General features: G+C 34.4%; 1 protein-coding gene across 1 annotated transcript; it reads left to right on the top strand.

Annotated features, from left to right (window-relative positions):
* Nucleotides 1-9,375: 9,375 nt before the first annotated feature.
* Nucleotides 9,376-17,754, top strand: LOC143052935 (transmembrane protease serine 3-like). Its single transcript, XM_076226101.1, has 7 exons — nucleotides 9,376-9,530; nucleotides 10,912-11,112; nucleotides 12,589-12,668; nucleotides 12,869-12,957; nucleotides 15,458-15,720; nucleotides 16,736-16,875; nucleotides 17,536-17,754. Exons 1-7 carry the CDS (start codon nucleotides 9,473-9,475, stop codon nucleotides 17,698-17,700), a joined length of 996 nt encoding a protein of 331 aa, XP_076082216.1. The 5' UTR covers nucleotides 9,376-9,472; the 3' UTR covers nucleotides 17,701-17,754.
* Nucleotides 17,755-21,685: the final 3,931 nt, after the last annotated feature.

The following is a 21,685-nucleotide window of genomic DNA, read 5'->3' as shown; positions in this document are numbered from 1 at the left end:
AAACTACAGCAAGCAACTCCTTGCGTGTCACACAGTACTTTCGTTCTGATTTTGAAAGTGTACGACTAGCATAAGCCACAACATGTTCAAGCCCTTCATCAGATTTCTGAGTCAAGACAGCTCCGACTGCCAAATTACTTGCATCTGTATCCAAAATGAACTCTTTGTTAAAATCTGGATATGCAAGAACTGGTGCGTTTATTAATTTACCTTTTAATTGATCAAAAGCCTCTTGGCAATTTGTGGTCCAGACAAACTTAGTTTCCTTCTCTGTTATTTTGTGTAATGGTTTAGCAATGTGGGCAAACTTTTTGATAAATTTTCTGTAGTACCAACAAAGACCTAAAAAGGAACGAACTTCGGTTATATTTGTAGGGGTGGGCCACTCTTTAACAGCTTTAATCTTATCGGGATCAGTGGAAATTCCTTCCTCAGAGACAATATGTCCTAAGAAACGAACCTTGGTGGTACACAAGGTGCACTTCTTCGCCTTCAGCTTTAAACCAGCCGAGTTAAGTCTAGCAAAAACGTCTCTTAGATTGTCAAGCATACCATCTAGTGTTTTTTCAAAAACGATGATATCGTCAATGTAAACCAGACATGTTTCCCACTGTAAACCAGCTAGTATGGTTTCCATCAATCGCTCAAATGTCTGTGCAGCGCAATACAAACCAAAACGGCATGACCCGAAATTGAAATAAACCCCTTCGCGTTGCAAAAGCGGTTTTGTGTTTGTCATTCTCGGCCAGCTCAACCTGCCAATATCCTGAACAACAGTCCAGAGTACTGTACCATTTATTTCCTGCTAAATGATCTAACGAATCGTCAATCCTCGGTAAAGGATACGCGTCTTTATTAAGGGTCACACTGTTTAAGCGTCTATAATTTACGCAAAAGCGATAACTGTCGTCCTTTTTCTTAACTAAGACTATCCCTGCCGCCCAGGGACTGTGGGATGGTTCAATAATCCCTTTTTGTAACATTTTGTCAAGGTTGTCATTTACTACCTTGTTCAAATGATATGGTGTACGACGAGGCGGTTCTTTAAACGGCCTTGCGTTTCCCGTATTGATTTCATGTTTTACAAGATTGGTCCTTCCCAAGTCAACATCAGAAGAAGCAAACAAGTTCTGATTTTCTATCAACAAAGATTCTACTTTTTGTTTGTCTTTCGAAGTCAATCCATCTGATGTCCTGTCTAACAGATCTTGTAAATCTGGTCTAAGTCCGTCATGTTTCTGTTCATTTGAACTAATATTACCATCTAGTACTTGTTCAACACCAGACATTTGGGCTATAGTTGTACCAGGATAGATTGTCTTAGGATCTAGTTCTGTGTTCATTAATCTAACAGGGACTTTTTCGCCTGACCTTACCAACGTTCTAGCAGTCAAAATGTAGTCTTTCCCTGCATGCTCGTTTGCTTCTAACAAAACATTGTCAGCAGGTAATTTCTGACCTTCTGCTAAGCAAACCGTGCCATCATGTCAATTTCTGACCTTGGCGGTATGACAACCGCTTCTGAAGCAACCACTCGGTAACAGCCTATTGATCCCTGAAAACACAAATCTACCTTAAAATCCCCAATACAAAAGTGCCCATTATTAACATCAATTAAACAATTATGTCGTTTCATGAAGTCTAAACCAAGTATACCGTCAACTTGCAGATCAGTCACAACAGCTTCAGTTTGCAACATATTTGGACCGAAATGCAGATTGAACCTGCCTTTTCCACGAAGCTCTAGCTTATTGCCACACACTGACCTAACAGTTGTCTTAACTTCGCTTAGATATGATTTATCTAATGGAGTCAACATATCGTATAACTTGGAAGATACCAATGTCAAAGTTGCTCCTGTATCAACCACAAACTTGGCTTCAATGTCTCCTACATTTAGTTTGACATACATACCAGCATCTTCAGATGCTGTTGTAACCGCACCTTCATTTGTCTTACGGTTATTTTGTTTCCTAGTTTTCATTAATGTTTTTACAGACCCATCCCCCTTATTTCCATCATAATTGTTCTGATTTCTTCGGGGTAGGCGACAGTCCCTTGCTAAATGACCAAATTTGCCACAATTGTAACAACCCTTATTTGTCCTCTTACTTTGGGTATATTTAGTTTTAGCATAAGAAGACCCCACATTTGTACCACTAGTTTTTAATTTTGCCATTTCAGTCGTAAGAGTACTTATACTTTTCTCCATTGTTTGCATCCATGATGCAATGTCTTTCGTTGGCGAGTCACTTTTTGTAATCTTTTCTTCCCTACCTAGCTCGTCATCGTTCATAGTTTGCCGTAAATAACCTCGTCCCTCTCTTACTTTATTTTAGGCTTTATTGTACGCCTCTAGTTCAACAGCAAGTCTCACGGCATCATTTAAACCTTTCGGTCGCGATTGTTTTATTCTGAGTCGCATTTCCGAATCAACGAGCGCGTCAATAAACTGCTCTTTCCCGAGAGTTTCGCGTACGTCTAATGGGGCAGTAGGATATGCCAAGTTGGACAATCTCCGAATTGACTGGCCTAATTCGGGAAGTGATTCGCTGACTTTTTGACGTCTCTCCTTAAACTGAACTCTATATAACTCAGTTTGACTAGAAGGTGCGAATCGCTCTTCAAGTGCGCTGACTAAATCAGAAAAGTTTTGTCTTTTCTCACTTGGTAAATCTCCAAGTACAGCCTGTGCTTGTCCCATTAACGATACCGCCAAATATAACCCTTTTTGGTTTTCCGACCAATTATTTACAAGTGCACACATTTCAAAATGGGACAAATAGTCTGTCCATGATGTGCTACCGTCATATTGACATGGTTTAATTTTCACACCAGAATTATCTGTGTTACCAGTATGTCGGTACTTTGATTTGTCAGTTTTGTCTTTTTCCCTAATGTAACTATTATCTATGGGTAAAGGCAAAGTATCCCCTTCCTTTAAATCAATTTGGGAAAATTTAACAGTTTTGTGCGTATTCGGGTTGTTGAATGTTGGTAAATCAACTTTTTCATTATCTCCCTTTCTTGACAATGAGGACCCTCTTGATCCTAGACCCGAATCATTTCTTGATACAATATTATATTTTGGACGAACACCCTGATCTTTTGGTGTTGACGAAACAAAACTGTTTCTATAAGTTGTTCCTTCTTCCATATCATAAATTTGTTTTGTGTACTCGTCGATTGTATCATCAAAAGACATGTTTGTACTTTAATTTGAGGTTTAACCATGCATACAATATAATAATGTCAACACAATGTCATAAATGTACAGTGTAATAAATGTCAATCAAAAACTTGCCTGTACCACTATCGATCGTTAATCCCTAATGTAAATAATAATCGTAACTTAACCGTGTGTAATTTAAAACGTTAACAGGACAATTTTGATCTGTGCAAAAGTGAACAGTTTGGACAAAAACGATCTGTGCAAAAGTGAACAGTTTATTCTCACACAAGACAGTTTGGATATAAGTTTATAAGATGATCAAATTTGGATATATAATCTTTCACTGTGGATTTAAAAATGAACAATTCGGATCCCACCGCTAGCCACCAAATTATATAACGTGTACACAGGGTAAGCGTGTCTATTTCTGTTTAGAATGTGTTCGTTACCAGTTTGATACTGGATCCAAAATTGTTCTATTTACAAAATATATAACAAACAATCTTTTATAAATTAAATTAACGTCAATGAACCAAAATATGTACAACTGCTATTTGCAATCTTTAATAAACTATCTATAAACTATTCTACTCAAAATATATACACTAGTACAAATTTGAACTCTTAGGTCAGGAACAACCTGTCCTCCTGGTACAATAATGTACCCTACAAGTTTACACACTTGTCTCTGTTCTGTTGGTACAATTATGTACTTTACAAGGTGGTCACACAGACTCACACTTGTCCTATACGGTACAATACGGTTCAGCTTGTAAACGTACAAGTCCGTATTTATTACAGGCACCAACCTGTTCTTTATTACATTTAGTAATATTAGCACAACATATAATATATAAGAGACATCAATCTCGAATATCTACGTACCGTACTTCAGGTCTTCGTCTTCAAACGTATGACAATCGACCCTGAGCTAGGAATCTCTCCTGCTTATATACCCCGATGGGAGCTGTACCATTCTTGAAGGAGGGGTGTTCTACCAAAGTGTCTCGTTACTCGTATTTGAGTTTCCTTTGGAACACCCCTTCACATTTGACCTGACACAAAGTTTACCCGCGAAACATCTTACTCTTTTCTATGTTTATTAAAGTATCATATAAATATATAAAATAAGGCTTCTGCCGAACTGTAACCAGTGTAAACAATTTAACCTTAGATACAAAATCATCACACTACTTCTATTTGTTTAAGTTACTAGCTTATTGAAAAAATGAATTAAAACAGACTTTATATATACATATTGATTAGAGACTCATTATTGAAAAAAATGCTTTGACATTCTGTACATGTACTTACCGAATCGTCGAATATTAACTATTTCCAAAGCAGCACTTATAGTTTGTTCAATGTCTCCGTATCTATCACCATTTACATATAGAATAACGCACATTGCCAATATACTGACAAAAATATTGCCTAACATGATGTACAGGAATATCGTGGTCTGAAGTTACAGCGTCAAAATATCTGCTAATTAAAAGTTGTTGAACAACGTGAATCGTTCACCTGATCATCATTCCATAAGCTGATCAGAATACGTTAATAGTTTCAAAATGTCAATTGTGAAAAAAAATATTCTTTGACAAAAACATATAACATGCAAATGGTAAAAATAGCAAACAGACCAAAAATACAGATCAGCTTAATGTTTCACGATTTAATGATTTATAAACCTCAATCATTTATAAAATATCGGACGATTAGTTTTAGACACACTGTTATAAAGGGTTCAGTTATAAATAGACTCATGAAATAACTAAGTGTTGACAAAGATAGTATTGTTGATAGGTGCCTATTGATGAATCATTTTACATGTTTAATAGTTTGAACTTTTTTTCTGTTTATAACAAATGACGTCTATGTATTTGTAGTAAGTAAGTAAGTAAGTAAGTAATGACTTTATTTAAAGAGGGTGACTCAGTTAGTTTTTGCTAATCTACCTTGAAGCCCTCACTAAGAACAAACAGTACAAATATTACAAATCTTACAATTTTGAACATATTATGTAGATGCAATATCCATGCTGACTATAAATTGTCTGTAGAACAAGAGAAAAATAAAGTCATATATTTAAGGTTTTATCGTCTATAAGATACGATAAGATAAGATATATTTTAACCGGAAAACATCCTACACCAGTTGGTCATAGAACACCTTGTGTAACAAATACATATAATATGGCCTTTTCTGGCATTTTAACAAATGGGGCCTTCGTTGTGATACAGATGCAACAGCTTCTTGATGTTTTACATACAGGCACGATTTGTAAGGTTATTGATTTGTTCTATGGTGTTGTTTTATTTTCTGATGACTTAGATACTGGTCCAGGGACGGTGGTAAAAATGTCAGTACCAGTATCTACACAGTTGGTGAATTGGCGATAAATTGCTGTTTGCATTAGTTACATATAATATCATGTACAAAAACGTTCTTGTTCAAGGTTTCGAACAATTATGTTGCTGTTTTGAAACTTTTCTACAATGACATATTTTAATTATGTGTATATTACACTCGCAACATTTGAGCTTCATTGCTATATAACCAATTCTCACATTATTGGTTATGTACAGGCACCTACTTCAGCTCGACGACAATTGTTCCTTGCATGTATATAATAAATCTAAACACAGGAATTTAAAGTCAGTCAAGAATATGGATAGTTATAGGAATGCACCCAATAAGCGACACATTATTATAGGTGTTAGCATTGGTGCATATAGTATAATCCTTGCAGCTCTTTTCTGCATTTTGAGATTTTTTTATATCCATCTTCATAGCAATTTCCCCATATTGAGCAACAAAAATCAAATATGGGCAGAATATAAGCATTATGAAACAGCTAATATCAAAACAATTCTTAATTCTAGATAGCAGTGCAATACGAGGACTTATGTTTTTACATACATAGTCAATTTGAAATTTCCAGTCCAAATATTTATCAATATGTACACCCAAAAGTTTCTGTATTTCAACGGGTGTGATTGGGCTACATGTATCTTGAAACGATATATTCATATCATTTCTTAACAAAGTCCGTTTCTTATTTGTTCCAATCAACATAGAAGTAGTTTTTAAAGGATTTATAACCATCCTATTGTTCCAACAACCAATCATTTATGGTGTTGGCATCGTAATTTACTTTTTTTCTACCTCTTCCTTATTTGTTCCATATATAGAAATGATATGTGGAATCTTATATTTATTATATTGTGTGTATCTCATATATGCTTGAATTCATTTAACAAATAAAAAACGAGAGAGTTCACTTTAATAGTGCCGGTCCATAATAAAATAAAATTGAAATATAAATCCCTCAGCTATACCTTGATCTGAATAACCAATATATGTAATACCTATAAAAGACCATCCCCAAACTTTTCATTTATCACTTTGTATTTATTTTGCACTTGATCTTGTATTACATTTACTTCTTCTTGAGTAAAGTAAGGTTTTCTGTCGCTTTGTTTTTTAGCAGAAATTATGTCGGCCATGTTGAAATAAATATTAACAACAAAAATAATCTCTAAACTTTAGTTAAATATTTAACAAGTGGTTAAAATATTTAACGTCATCGTTAAATAACGACGGCGTTAAACCAAGTTGAATATGACAAATTGAACAACCGGTCCCAGTAGTAATTACAAACTTGATATGCCTTACTTACAAGTTATATTTCTCAGTGCAAAATTCAATGTGTCTTATGATCACTGTAACATATTGCACTTAACTGTATCAAGTCAGGGGCGGATCCAGCTATTTTAAAAAGGGGGTGGGTTCCCAACCTAGAACAAAAGGGTGGGGGTTTCAACTATATGTCCCCATTCAAATGCATTGATCGTCCAAAAAAAGGAGGTTCCAAACCCCGGAACCCTCCCCTGGATCCGCCACTGCAAGTCGTCTACATCATTTCATCAGTCATTCAACTGTAAAGTACAGTACAGGTAGAGACTTATTTTTATGGATGTCTTAATCCGTCTAGATGTCAGACTGGTCGGACAGTTGTCCCAGTGTAATAAACACATGCTGTGATATTAACCTGTGCAATATCCAAAATCAATCTGTACCAGCTTGATTAGAATTAAATGTTACCTGTACAGATATATTGGTATTTATGGAGGATAGATAAATGTAAAATATTGTTTTGTATTCAAAGAGAAAGAATTATAATAAAAATTAAAATTAAATATCATGAATATGGGATTTAATTTTTTTATAATTTGAAAATGAAATAAAGACGATTTTTAACAATATATTGTGTTGCCAATTATTGTAATAGTTTTGTGCCAATAAACTATTTTGTATTTGTATTTGTAAAACGTAAATATTTCATCTAATTCAAAATTATAACAACCAGGACTGTTTTCAATCGTTTTTTAAATCAAATTGTTGAGACATCAATCCCGTAAATTTTACGAGTTTTCGTTGATGGTTATAATATTTTCCCCTTTTAACGTCCTGTTCCTTTATGTTATTTTTAGAAACACAATTTTAAGTATAAGGCCAACATATCGTATTTATAAAATATGTACAGTCATTGTGAATAATTTTGATACAACTTTCCCCGTCGGAGCCTCTACGTCTATTCACACCTGTCAATCATTTCTCGCAAGTAAAACATTTTGGTCAGACAGATCACTCGTGCTCTATTTTGACATATTTCCCGTTAATCTCTTTGAAACAATTGTTTTTTTTAAATACAATATTTATAACGCCGTGATCATATTTCGATTCCTATATTTTATTTAAAAAAAATTGTTGACAAAGATATTTCCTTTTATATTTTCATGTTTGAAATTTTTATGAAAATCGCTGGTGTTTTTGTTATAAATATATTTTGCGAATTGTGTCCATCGATACACGAAAATCAAAGTTTTACACGAGTCATGATCAGCTGTCTTTACTTTTTCGTCGTACTTCTAGTAATTCTAAAGCTCGTGCAGTCAGTAAGATTTTTTTAAATAGATTATATAGTATTATTTCCGAACTTTAAAGGAGGTCTCCAAATAAATTAATTAAATTGGAATCCGGGAAATGACTGATAAATATAATACGTAAAATAGCTATAGAAGACTAAAGCCTGTTTTGATTATACATGTATGTAATAGTAGCACGCTTTAGCTTACATATTCTGTTTACAAAACAAACTTAAAAAGACACAACATATATCAAAGAGCAATCAAGTTCAATTTTAAGTCTTAAGTTCATAGGTCAACTATTGCACAAAAATAACACCACCATGAGATTAACAAAAGTGATCATTTTCTATTTGTTCAGTACGTAATTCGAGGCAACAGTAGTAAGTACACAGTGTATATGTCTCCTGCTTATATACATGTATTACCCGCCATGTGAATCAAAACGTGACAATCTAACATAGGACACAATCATTAAGGTAACAGTTCAAACGACTATTACGGTATCTGATGATATAAGACCAGGAAGAAGTCGCTAGTGAGATCTTACACAGATAGTCCCGGACAAATAGGAAAATGATCACAAATGAGGGATAGTTTCTATTAATTTGTAGGAACGGAAAGGCTTGTTACAAACAACGTCGGTTCCGGAAAACTGACTAAAGTTGAGATTTGTTCCGAACGGACAAACTTTCTCCCTGTCCTACGATAGATTAGTACTACGAATGGATATCTCAATATACATTAGTATGTATTATGTTTATCAAACCGGCTTTCCACATGTTCTTACAGTTGTCATATCTAATATTTGCAACTGGACGTTGAGGAAACACAAATTGATCTGTGTTTTCAGGAGTTTCTATGATCGGTATACATAATTATTATGGTTTTAATTAAAATGCTAGACAACATGATTACCCCTACAACTACAATGTTCCAGTAATAGGCAGATTCAGGGGGTGGGGGCCCTGGGGGCGCAGGGCCCCTCTTTCGTTGGAAAATTTTGGTTGATTATATTGGTTATCACTGCGGCATGACTGGAGCGCTCTCCCCTTAGGTCAGTCAACGGGCTCCTCTTAGGTCAGTTAGCGGACCACCCCTTTTTAAAGTTCTGGATCCGCCACTGAACTCCTTGGTGTCTCTTTTCTGAAGCAGTTCCTGTATTCCATATATGGGTATATAACCTCTACTAATGTAAAAATAGGTCACTTAGTGTGTCGGTTCAACATTTGGTTCAAGTGAACTCTTTGTATCGTGTATATGTACATATTCATATCTAATTCATGTTAAGTAAGTTCTTCCGTCACGAAGATAAGAGAACCAAGAGATAAGGCATTCACTTAGATTTCACATTACTGCGCTGGACGCCATGTTTTTGTGTCTAGGAGTATTTCTAGCTGGTCTAGTGGCAATAGCCGAGGGCTCAGGTAAAGTTTTATAGAAACAATTCTATAACAATTGAATAGGTTATCTCCCTTTTCGCGGTTTTCTTCATTATTTGGTATCCGCTGTAATTTATGACGTTGGAATTATAACAAAAATTTAACAGTACAAAACGAATATCATATACTCTTTCGTATCAACCACCATCAAGGTTTACAATAGTTTTAAAGTTTGAATGAACGTCGGAACATACCGTTATTTCTTCTTACAAAATTGTCGGAAAATTCCGTAATTTTTTTTTTATGCTAAATTCTTTAATGTCTAAGTCACGTTTTTCTCGACTTAAATTTTTTCCTTGTGATTTCCTAATCACGTTTAAGTTTCATGATTATATCTATTTTTTAATTTGTAAGTGAACTTTTTTTGATCTGTGTCTTTCCGTCCGTCTGCATTAGTGGCCTGTGTTGACCTTTAATGCTTTGACCTTTTTAGATAATAAATTTAATTTGTCTATACAATCTATGTAAGGTAAACATCGGGGCCTTCTATAACTGACTATGCAGTATGGGCTTTGCTTATTGTTGAAGGCCGTTCAATGACCTATGGTTATTAATTTCTCTGTCATTTTGGTCTCTTGTGGAGAGTTGTCTCATTAGCAATCATACCACATCTTCTTTTTTTATATGTCTGTCTGTCTTTCATCTTTTGTTTAGACGCAACTGTATTTTTAGTTTTTAACATCCTATAATGAAGACTGTTGCAATATTCCCTCCTAATGATTTATTGTTGTGATAGTTGGTCCCATATCCTTTCATGGGACCTGCATAAGAGAGGCGACAGATATCAACAGATATTAACAGAAAGTTCAATCTCACAAGTCAAAAACAAAATGAAAATGCCATGACAATAAAATGAAAAATGACGAAAAGAAAAAAAAAAGAAAAAGAAAACAGTACTAAAAACACAACAAAGACAACTACAGACTGTGCAACACGAACCTAACAACAACACGAACCTAACAACAACACGAACCTAACAACAACACCAACCCAACAACAACACCAACCAAACAACAACACGAACCTAACAACAACACCAACCTAATAACAACACCAACCTAACAACAACACCAACCCAACAACAACACCAACCAAACAACAACACCAACCAAACAACAACACGAACCCAACGACAACACCAACCCAACAACAACACCAAACACTGTAAGGATATTACAAAGCCTGTTTCAATAGTTATTGTCATAAATGTCTAATTGATATTGTTTAAAAAACTCATTTCCAACATATTTTATTGATGCTTTCTATATATTATTTGTTATTGTCTTTACAGTGTGTGCCATCTCCTATAAAGGAGCCTGCATCGATAATTTATATCATTAATGTCTAACTGCAATTGTCTTTACAGTATGTGCCACCTCCTATAAAGGAGCATGTATTGACATTTTCAGTACATGTCCGAGTGGCTACGTACAAAGTTATAGTCACTGTGGTTTCTTAGAACTTTGTTGTTATCCACAACATTCTACAAGTACTGGGACCGGAACTGGAACTGGTACAGGAAGTCATACCGGAACCGGAACCGGAAGTCACCAAACGAGTAGCGGAGGTAAATACTGTTTCAGATTACATTAGCTGTATTTGTCAATAATTTTTAGAAATTGTGGGTTGCACAATGCTTAATACTCATTAGCCTCGTAATCTATTCGGCCTTTTAAACTTTTTTACCCAATCGTCACCAATAAGCCTTTAGTGGACGAAACGTGCGTCTAGTGTATAAATGTTTTTTATTTAAACATCTTGGAGATTTAACTAGTTATAAATTGTAAATTGTAGCACACAATATGATAGTTGTTTTTCAGTCTATTCGTTGATTGATATAGACTGAGTATATATTTTTTTAACTAAACGTGGAAAGTTTTAGTTTTGTTATAACATAATATTTTTCACTCAAGGAATGGATACGAAATTGTTAAAATTTAAGTAAAATGATCAGCAGGAATAAAGTGAAGGTACACTTAATATCAGAGATAGTTAGAGGGATATGCGGACTAAACAAAGCCTTGTCTGGTACGCAGTTTGGACTAAGAGATAATGAAACAAGAGGAATAGTTTGCCCTCAATCTGGTTGCAATTATTATAGTTGTGTACCACGCAAAATCAATACATCGGTCTTGAAAAAAGTGAGAAAAAAAATCCGTTTTTAACACCCCCCCCCTCTTATACAAAATGATCATCCACAAAGTAAAACACTCATTATGATAACTGTCACATCTAGTAATTGGATAGTCCCTGTTTACAAACAAAATGGGTAAAAAATTTAGAACAAAGTGTAAAACAAAAACAAATAAACAAGAGAATGATTGAAAAAATGAATGCATAAAAGAGACACATGGACTAAAAAAAGCAGAAAAAAAAACAAGAGACCCCTCCCTCCCCAGCCCTTCAGTGTGACTTCTAATGATAAAGACATTTGTATATTGTGTTGACATTTGATTGTTAACGTTGTTGTTGATGATGTTCAGGTATATAGTAGACAACATTCTGAGACAAATGCCTATGGTTTAGATGTAGGGGTATGAAATCAGGCGAGGTCAAACTAGTGTTTAATTCCGTTGGGGAATAACTTAGTGAAAATAAAACAGTGAATTTTCACGGCAGTGTATAATTTTCAAAATTAGAGATACCCTATCGAGAAGGACTCAGTGCCGGATCAAAAACTTTTCAGAAAAAAGGGGGGCTGACTGACATAAGGGGGCCCTCTAGTCATGCTTCAGTGGTTTCCTATATTTTTCCCACGAAAGGGGATGCCCGGCCCCCCAGCTCCAACCCCTTTATTCGCCAATGTGACTCCCAATTAAAACTTGAACGGAATAAGAGGGCATATATGATGTTTTCAAATTATAGAAAAATGGAAAACAGAGTAGAGAATGAAGGACAAAGAAACAAAGAATAGCCAAATATAGGAAATAATAATGTTCTAACATATGATATAATTTTAAAGAATAGAGAAATATGGCAAAGCTGTGAAAGGAAACAGATTTTCTGTTCATTAATATATATATTTTTTACATTTATTTCAAAGCTCAATGTGGAATACCTGATGTAACAAGTCATCGAATTGTTGGCGGAACTGTCGCAACTGCGCATGCTTACCCATGGCAGGTAAAGTTTCAATAAATATTATTACTTTTAATTTATATGAAGACAAAGACAACATAACTTAATTTTAACTTGACGCGTTACTTAATTTTTTGAATTTTTATTTTGACATGTGTTTTGTGTAGAAATATTTCGGTCATCCTTAGTTACAAAAAATGTGCCTTGCTGACCCAGATGTTAACCAGGGGAAATAACTATTTCAGGTATCACTACGATACGGGAGTCATCACATGTGTGGAGGAACTATTATCGACAGTCAATGGATTCTTACAGCGGCTCATTGTTTCGAAGAGTAAATATATTTCATTTTGGACCCTCCGCTAGGCGATGAGGGCATTTGTTTACCCGTGTACATCCAATCGTACGTATGTCCCAAAATTGGTCCTTGTTCTCTAGCTGGACTTTCACACAATACTTAAAACCACAAACCAAGTTTAAATTTTGGTAGCATCACTTTTAACTTTGTATAAGTCCCTTCATGAATATAAAACTTCCAAATATGTTGTGGAGCAAAGAGCACAAAAATTAATAGGCTATAATTATTTCATTGAATCTTATGTATTTAGCAGTGGATATTTGTAACTTATATTTGGTTTCATTTTTGGTAACAATAGTTGAAAGAAAACCAAGCAAAATTAAAAACCAATTGTTCAGAGAACAATTGAAGGTCTTTCCACCAGTTAATATCTATTTTGATATTAAAATATAAAAAATCAGTCTAAAATGTCAGTTCATATGGCTTTATGATGTATAGATATGAATTTAAAGCAAAGGTCAAAATCTAGAACGTCAAATTAACCTATGACCTTGACCTCAATTTCAAGGTCACAAACTGAGGATTTCAAATCAAAAGACCCTAGTCTCTAATATGTATGGTTAATAAGTTATATCCCTTTAAACATAATTTAAGATATGATAGGGGCTAAAACTCCCATTCATTGTGTACGCACCCTTTCAACTAAAATTATTTAGTTACCACATGTCACAACTAACAATTTATACAAAATAATTTGTCGATATATAAGGTTAATGAAAATGAGTGAAAATAAAACAAATTAAAAATTTAGAATATGACCTTGACCTTTGACCTTGATCTAATTTTCATTTTTTTGGACCAAGGACCTCAAATAAAAAGATCCTAGGTCTCTATCACTTATGGTGTTCCAGTTTAAAATACATTTCAAAATTTCAAATACAAAAAGGGAAATAACTCTCATATGGAGAGTTCATATTGCTTCGGTCGAAATTGGACAAATCATGCGAAGGATATAACGAGCAATTTTATAAAATAAATTTGTCATAATCTTTTACGGTTGCGAAGGAGTAGTGGACACAAGGAAAACAGTGTTTGGGGAGATAACTCCTACAAAGAAAAGTATTCGGTTATGCAGGGTAAATTTCCAAAGCGCATAAACTGTTCGATATCATAAACCAAATATCTAAGCGACATATTGCGAAACAAATGTTTATCGCAAGAACAAGATTTGGCGGAAGAAAAAAAAATAATCAAAAGAAAAACAATAGGTCTTTCCACTGTAACAAAAAAAAAAAAACAGCAAATAATCAAACAAAATTGCATGGACTTATTAACCTTTTAATTAAATGCTCGAAACGGCTACAGTTTACTGCCGCAAACTTCTTCTTTTACATTCGTTTTGCCACGTACATACTCTATAATATACGCAGTGCCGTACTCAGCTTCTACGATATTTGTTAGGCCGCGGGCAACTTCTATAATATGTGTAATGCATGCCAAGCACAGGTTCTATAAATTAGGTATTATTGCACACGCACCCGTACCCGGAGCCGTCCTTCAGCTGGCCCCTAACCAAATATATATATTAGTTCAGTGATACTGAACGGCCATACTAAACTCCAAATTGTACACAAGAAATTAGAATTAAAAATAATACAAGACCAACAAAGGCCAGAAGCTCCTGACTTGGGACAGGCGCAAAAATGCGGCGGGGTTAAACATGTTTATGAGATCTTCCCCTCCCCTTAACTCTAGCCAATGTAGAACAGTAAACGCATTCTAAGTGCCTATAATATTTGTATTTCTGCGATCAGCTTAAAATTAAGAGATAACTGTTTTTATTTTAAGCCCGACGGCATCAATTAGTGATTTGATAGTCGCAAATTAAGTTTACGCGTTTGCAGTGCCGAACACAGCATTTAGATTATAAACTGTTCTTTGTGCCAAATACAGAATTTAAAATAATCACAGTATTACCCATGCCGTTTTCAATTTTATCGGTGCCACCCACATCTTCTAAGCTAACCGCAGTGCCGCCCATAGCTTCTTTTAAAACATTTTCAGTGCCAGTCGCAATTTCATACTTTTTGTTGTGCTGCGCACAGCTACTAAGAACAATGCACCGATTCAATGACATTCGTAGTACGGCCCAAAGCTTCTTTGATATTTGTAGCGCTATGAAAAGCATTTTCTAATATGTTTATTGCCACGCAAGGACTTAACAATTTAACATTTTATCATCTTGCGCTTAGAATTAGGATTTAGCGGGATATAAAGACTTATAACAACACAAAATGTAGATGTTTTGTTTTTGGTAAATGTTTTTTTTGAACGATAATTTAGATTTTTTTCATCAGCAATGTTTCATATTGACTTTAAGATGTAAAAACTATTCAAGCAAACGGCAACTTCAATGCATGACTAATGTACCTAATATTCCCAACACTCTGCCTTGTAAATCACTTAACTTAGTACTCATGAGTTGTACTGTGAATATAAAATATCAAAAGTTGAATATTTCCTGCTTTATTCTCAGCACCACCCACTCTTACTGGACCGTAGCAACTGGTATCCACGATAGAGGTCATATCTACAGAAGCCAGGTACACAACGTAAGAAATGTGATCGTTCACACAGGCTACAGCTCACGAAGTAACCATAACGATATTGCACTCATCAAGTTAGATAAACCTCTTGACCTTACTGATTCTACAACTAAGGCCGCTTGTCTCCCTAACAAATATGAAGATTTTGACGGACTGGTATGTACAGTAACCGGATGGGGAGCTCTTCACACAGGTAAATATTGGTTATTAAAGGATTTCACACTGGTGACTATAGGTTATTTAAGGGTTTCACACAGGTGACTATATGTTATTTAAGGTCTTCACACAGGTAACTATAGGTTATTTAAGGGTAAATAAAGGTTATTTAAGGTCTTCACATAGGAAACTATATGTTATTTAAGGGCTTCACACAGGTGACTATAGGTTAAATAAGGGTTTCACACAGGTAACTATAGGTTATTTAAGTCTTCACACAGGTAACTATATGTTATTCAAGTCTTCACACAGGTAACTATACGTTATATAAGGGCTTCATACAGGTAACTATATGTTATTTAAGGGCTTCACACAGGTAACTATAGGTTATTTAAGGTCTTCACACAGGTAACTATAGGTTATTAAGGTCTTCACACAGGTAACTATAGGTTATTTAAGGGTTTTACACAGGTACCTATAGGTTATTTAAGGGTTTAACACAGGTGATTATAGGTTATTTAAGGGTTTCACACAGGTAACTATAAGTTATTTAAGGGTTTCTTAACTAATGACCAGCATACATGTTGTTCATTGATTGGTTACTTCATTACCTTGCACAATTATAAGTTATATAACTATTTATTCTAATGTGATATTTGATTACGTAAAATGCCGTTAGATTTTATACTGATATATTTATGCCTGGAAATGAAATACGTGTTACGAATGTTTGGACGACATAAACATAATATGTATCATCTTAAATCAAACCACATCTTATTTTTTTTTATTAATTTCATCTCTTTGAAATCTAAAGGACTATGGCTATTTCATTGTTCGTACATACCATTAAGTCATTTAACCAATCACAACGCTTGAGTGTTCGCTTTTAAAAATATAAGCCAGAATGCATTAGATTCTCAAACGGAGAATCGCATATTTAACAGTACTTGTTCGTTATACCTTAGAACACAAATGCATTTGTAATAATAAATTGTTGTTTATCAAATCAAAAGTTTTTAAATATATACGTTATGATTTATATTCATCAGATGGTCCAGGAACTAGGTTATTAAATGAAGTTGATGTCCCAATCATGGATAGTAACAGATGCAAATATTACCTTGGCAACGTTATTTACGGAAGTAACATTTGTGCTGGATATAACCAAGGTGGCAGAGACGCTTGTCAGGTAATATGTTTACTATGCTAATGCAACATCATTTGTAACGTCTATTTTAATTGGACAACGTCACTTATGTGCATGGCATCGATTTCCAATTGAAGTCGGGACTTACGCGCAAGCGCAGACGATGTATGACAGATTGTAAATTTATGTTTTAACGATGAACTTGTTTTCTATCAGTTTCATTTGAAGGATAAAACAATAGTGCTCAATATGAATTGAAAATTGGCCACTGGGCGTTAAGAAAATTGATTAACTATCATATTAAATGAAGTAACGCTTATATAATTGTCAATAAGATAATTAGAAGATAACTGTATTGTATTTAAAGCCTCGATGGTATCAATTAGTGATTTGATGGTCGCAAATTAAGTTTACTGGCGACTCTTTAGCGGAGTAAAAAAACGGATATTTGCGACCATCAAATCACTAATTGATGCCGTCGGAGCTTAAAATACAAGACAGCTACATGTATCTCCTAAATGTGTTGTTGAAGTACAACGTGAAAGTTGAAGGTAAAATGTGTAGGTGATTTTATAATCTCGTTACAAATAGTTGAAGTTGTAATCTCGCTACATGTAGGTGCTTGAAGTTATCAAATCGTTATGTATAGGTTAGTCTAAAACTATGTTACATGTGTATAATTATATTTTAAACTCTATACAGGGAGATTCTGGTGGACCTCTTGTTTGTAAGAAGGACAGTGTCTACAAAATAACAGGAGTAGTCTCGTGGGGATATGGATGCGCCAAAAGACATGCACCAGGAGTGTATACTAGAGTATCCTCGTTCATTGATTGGATCAACACAAATAAAGCTAGACATCCATGAACAGAACAGATAATATAGAAACCGAAAATAAATATTTTTATTACTGGAGTAAAATTTTTGTTATAACTAGTTTGTCCAGAATGAACACGATAAATTCAAAGTAGATTCTTAAATGAAAGCAAAATAAAAAATAACGAACTTCGAGGGAAATTCAAAACGCAAAACCTCTAACGTAAATGCTAAATCAAAAGTTCAAACACATCAAACGAAGAAATTACACATTTGATATTCTTGACTTGGTGCAGGCATATTTTCATGTAGAAAATAGTGGATTCAACCTAGTTTTAAAGCTAGCTTAACGTTTCACTTGTATGACAATCGCATTGAATTTCATTATATTGACTAGTGTTTCTTTAGTTTTTAGAATCAATCATCGATCGTTGCTTTGGGCATAAATTAACGGTTGTCATGCTACACGTTGATAAGTTGTTCGGTGCTTAACGTCATGTTGCAAATACTACATGCATATTCAGAACCGGAACTAATTAACTATTAATAAACTGGCTCTGCAAAGTAAGTTGATCGAGAAGATGAAGGGAAATTTGAACTGCAACTTAACAATTATGGTATGTTGGATAAGGACAGACCATGTCACCAATGAAAAGCTAAGTCACAGGTCAACTTACCGCTGAACGGAGGCTTCTTGATGTTTGATTGTTCAAAATATTTTGTTTCTGTGTGTTATTGACAAGAAAATATTTTTTAGTAAAGTAAGATATTGTTTATCCTTAATAGAAAAATATCACCCTCAACTAAAAAAAAAATGGTCGTTTTTTTTGTGTATATAGAAATGTATTAAACATTTAATAAGGCACCAAACTCTGAAATTTTAGAATACAGTCATTTGACTTTAATGGAGCGTTGTCTCATTTGTTATCATTCCCCATTTCATATCTTAAAAGAGGGACGAAAGATACCAAAGGGACAGTCAAATTCATAAATCTAAAATACACTGACAACGCCATGGCCAAAAATGAAAAACAACAAACAGAAAAAAAAGTACATATGACAAAACATAGAAAACTGAAGAATAAACAACACGAACCCCACCAAAAACTAGTGGTGATCTCAGGTGCTCCGGAAGGGTAAGCATATCCTGCTCCACATGTGGCACCCGTCGTGTTGCTCATGTGATTACGAATCCGGTAAATAGTCTAATTCGGTAGGTCACATTCATGAAAGGGAAGGGGATTGTAGTTACGACGTAAGGAACATATCTGATATCATTTGTGAAACGGTTATTCCATTACGGTCAACCAACTCGGGATGGCGTCCGTAAAATTTACAATGGGATGATTTCAACTTCACCATTTGTAACTCTTTGTTTAATAGCTTCCTTGTTAGCAGCAACCCTCTATCAAGAAAATCATGATAGAAAATGCAAACACTGTAACTGTTTGGAAATTGACGTTATAATCCTATCAAACCCCAACATCCATCTTTTAGATTGTATTTTAATGTTCCAAAACAAAAACATACATGCACTTGCATGACGAAGCTCATTTTTTAAAAACTTATTATGTTAAATTAGCATCTCAGAACGTAGATGATTGTTTTTCGACCATAATTATACTCATCTTTTTAAACATGAATGCACCATTTGTTCCTGGACATCAAACAACAAACAACAATTCCGTTGACAATAATCATAAACATGTATACACCATTTGTTCCTGGACATCAAGTAACAAACAACAACTCAGTTGACAATAATCATAAAGATGTATACAACATTTGTTCCTGGACATCAAGCAACAAACAACAATTCCGTTGACAATAATCATAAACATGTATGCACCATTTGTTTCTGGACATCAAGCAACAAACAACAATTCAGTTGACAAAAATCATAAACATGTCTGCACCATTTGTTCCTGGACATCAAGCAACAAACAACAATTCAGTTGACAATAATCATAAACATGTATGCACCATTTGTTTCTGGACATCAAGCAACAAACAACAACTCAGTTGACAATAATCATAAAGATGTATGCACCATTTGTTTCTGGACATCAAACACCAAACAACAACTCCGTTGACAATAATCATAAAGATGTATGCACCATTTGTTTCTGGACATCAAGCAACAAACAACAATTCAGTTGACAATAATCATAAAGACGTATACACCGTTTGTTTCTGGACATCAAGCAACAAACAACAACTCAGTTGACAATAATCATAAAGATGTATGCACCATTTGTTTCTGGACATCAAACACCAAACAACAACTCCGTTGACAATAATCATAAACATGTATGCACCATTTGTTTCTGGACATCAAACAACAAACAACAACTCCGTTGACAATAATCATAAACATGTATGCACCATTTGTTCCTGACATCAAACAACAAACAACAATTCAGTTGACAATAATCATAAACATGTATGCACCATTTGTTCCTGGACATCAAACAACAAACAACAATTCAGTTGACAATAATCATAAACATGTATGCACCATTTGTTCCTGGACATCAAGCAACAAACAACAATTCAGTTGACAATAATCATAAAGATGTATGCACCATTTGTTTCTGGACATCAAACAACAAACAACAATTCAGTTGACAATAATCATAAAGATGTATGCACCATTTGTTTCTGGACATCAAGCAACAAACAACAATTCAGTTGACAATAATCATAAAGATGTATGCACCATTTGTTCCTGGACATCAAACAACAAACACCAATTCAGTTGATAATAATCATAAAGATGTATGCACCATTTGTTTCTGGACATCAAGCAACAAACAACAATTCCGATGACAATAATCATAAAGATGTATGCACCATTTGTTTCTGGACATCAAGCAACAAACACAATTCAGTTGATAATAATCATAAACATGTATGCACCATTTGTTCCTGGACATCAAGCAACAAACAACAACTCCGTTGACAATAATCATAAACATGTATGCACCACTTGTTTCTGGACATCAAGCAACAAACAACAACTCCGTTGACAATAATCATAAACATGTATGCACCATTTGTTTCTGGACATCAAGCAACAAACAACAATTCAGTTGACAATAATCATAAACATGTATGCACCATTTGTTCCTGGACATCAAGCAACAAACAACAATTCAGTTGACAATAATCATAAAGATGTATGCACCATTTGTTCCTGGACATCAAGCAACAAACAACAACTCCGTTGACAATAATCATAAAGATGTATGCACCATTTGTTTCTGGACATCAAGCAACAAACAACAATTCAGTTGACAATAATCATAAACATGTATGCACCATTTGTTCCTGGATATCAAGCAACAAACAACAATTCAGTTGACAATAATCATAAAGATGTATGCACCATTTGTTCCTGGACATCAAGCAACAAACAACAATTCAGTTGACAATAATCATAAACATGTATACAACATTTGTTCCTGGACATCAAGCAACAAACAACAATTCAGTTGACAATAATCATAAACATGTATGCACCATTTGTTTCTGGACATCAAACAACAAACAACAATTCAGTTGACAATAATCATAAACATGTATGCACCATTTGTTTCTGGACATCAAACAACAAACAACAATTCAGTTGACAATAATCATAAACATGTATGCACCATCTGTTTCTGGACATCAAGCAACAAACAACAATTCCGTTGACAATAATCATAAAGATGTATGCACCATTTGTTCCTGGACATCAAACAACAAACAACAATTCCGTTGACAATAATCATAAAGATGTATGCACCATTTGTTTTTGGACATCAAGCAACACACAACAATTCCGTTGACAATAATCATAAACATGTATGCACCATTTGTTCCTGGACATCAAACAACAAACAACAATTCCGTTGACAATAATCATAAAGATGTATGCACCATTTGTTCCTGGACATCAAACAACAAACAACAATTTCGTTGACAATAATCATAAACATGTATGCACCATTTGTTTCTGGACATCAAACAATAAACAACAATTCCGTTGACA

The sequence above is a fragment of the Mytilus galloprovincialis genome, chromosome 11 (assembly GCF_965363235.1).
Source record: "Mytilus galloprovincialis chromosome 11, xbMytGall1.hap1.1, whole genome shotgun sequence".
Lineage (NCBI taxonomy): Eukaryota > Metazoa > Mollusca > Bivalvia > Mytilida > Mytilidae > Mytilus > Mytilus galloprovincialis.
Note: the sequence above shows the minus strand (reverse complement) of the source record. Positions and strands in the feature narration are given on the sequence as shown.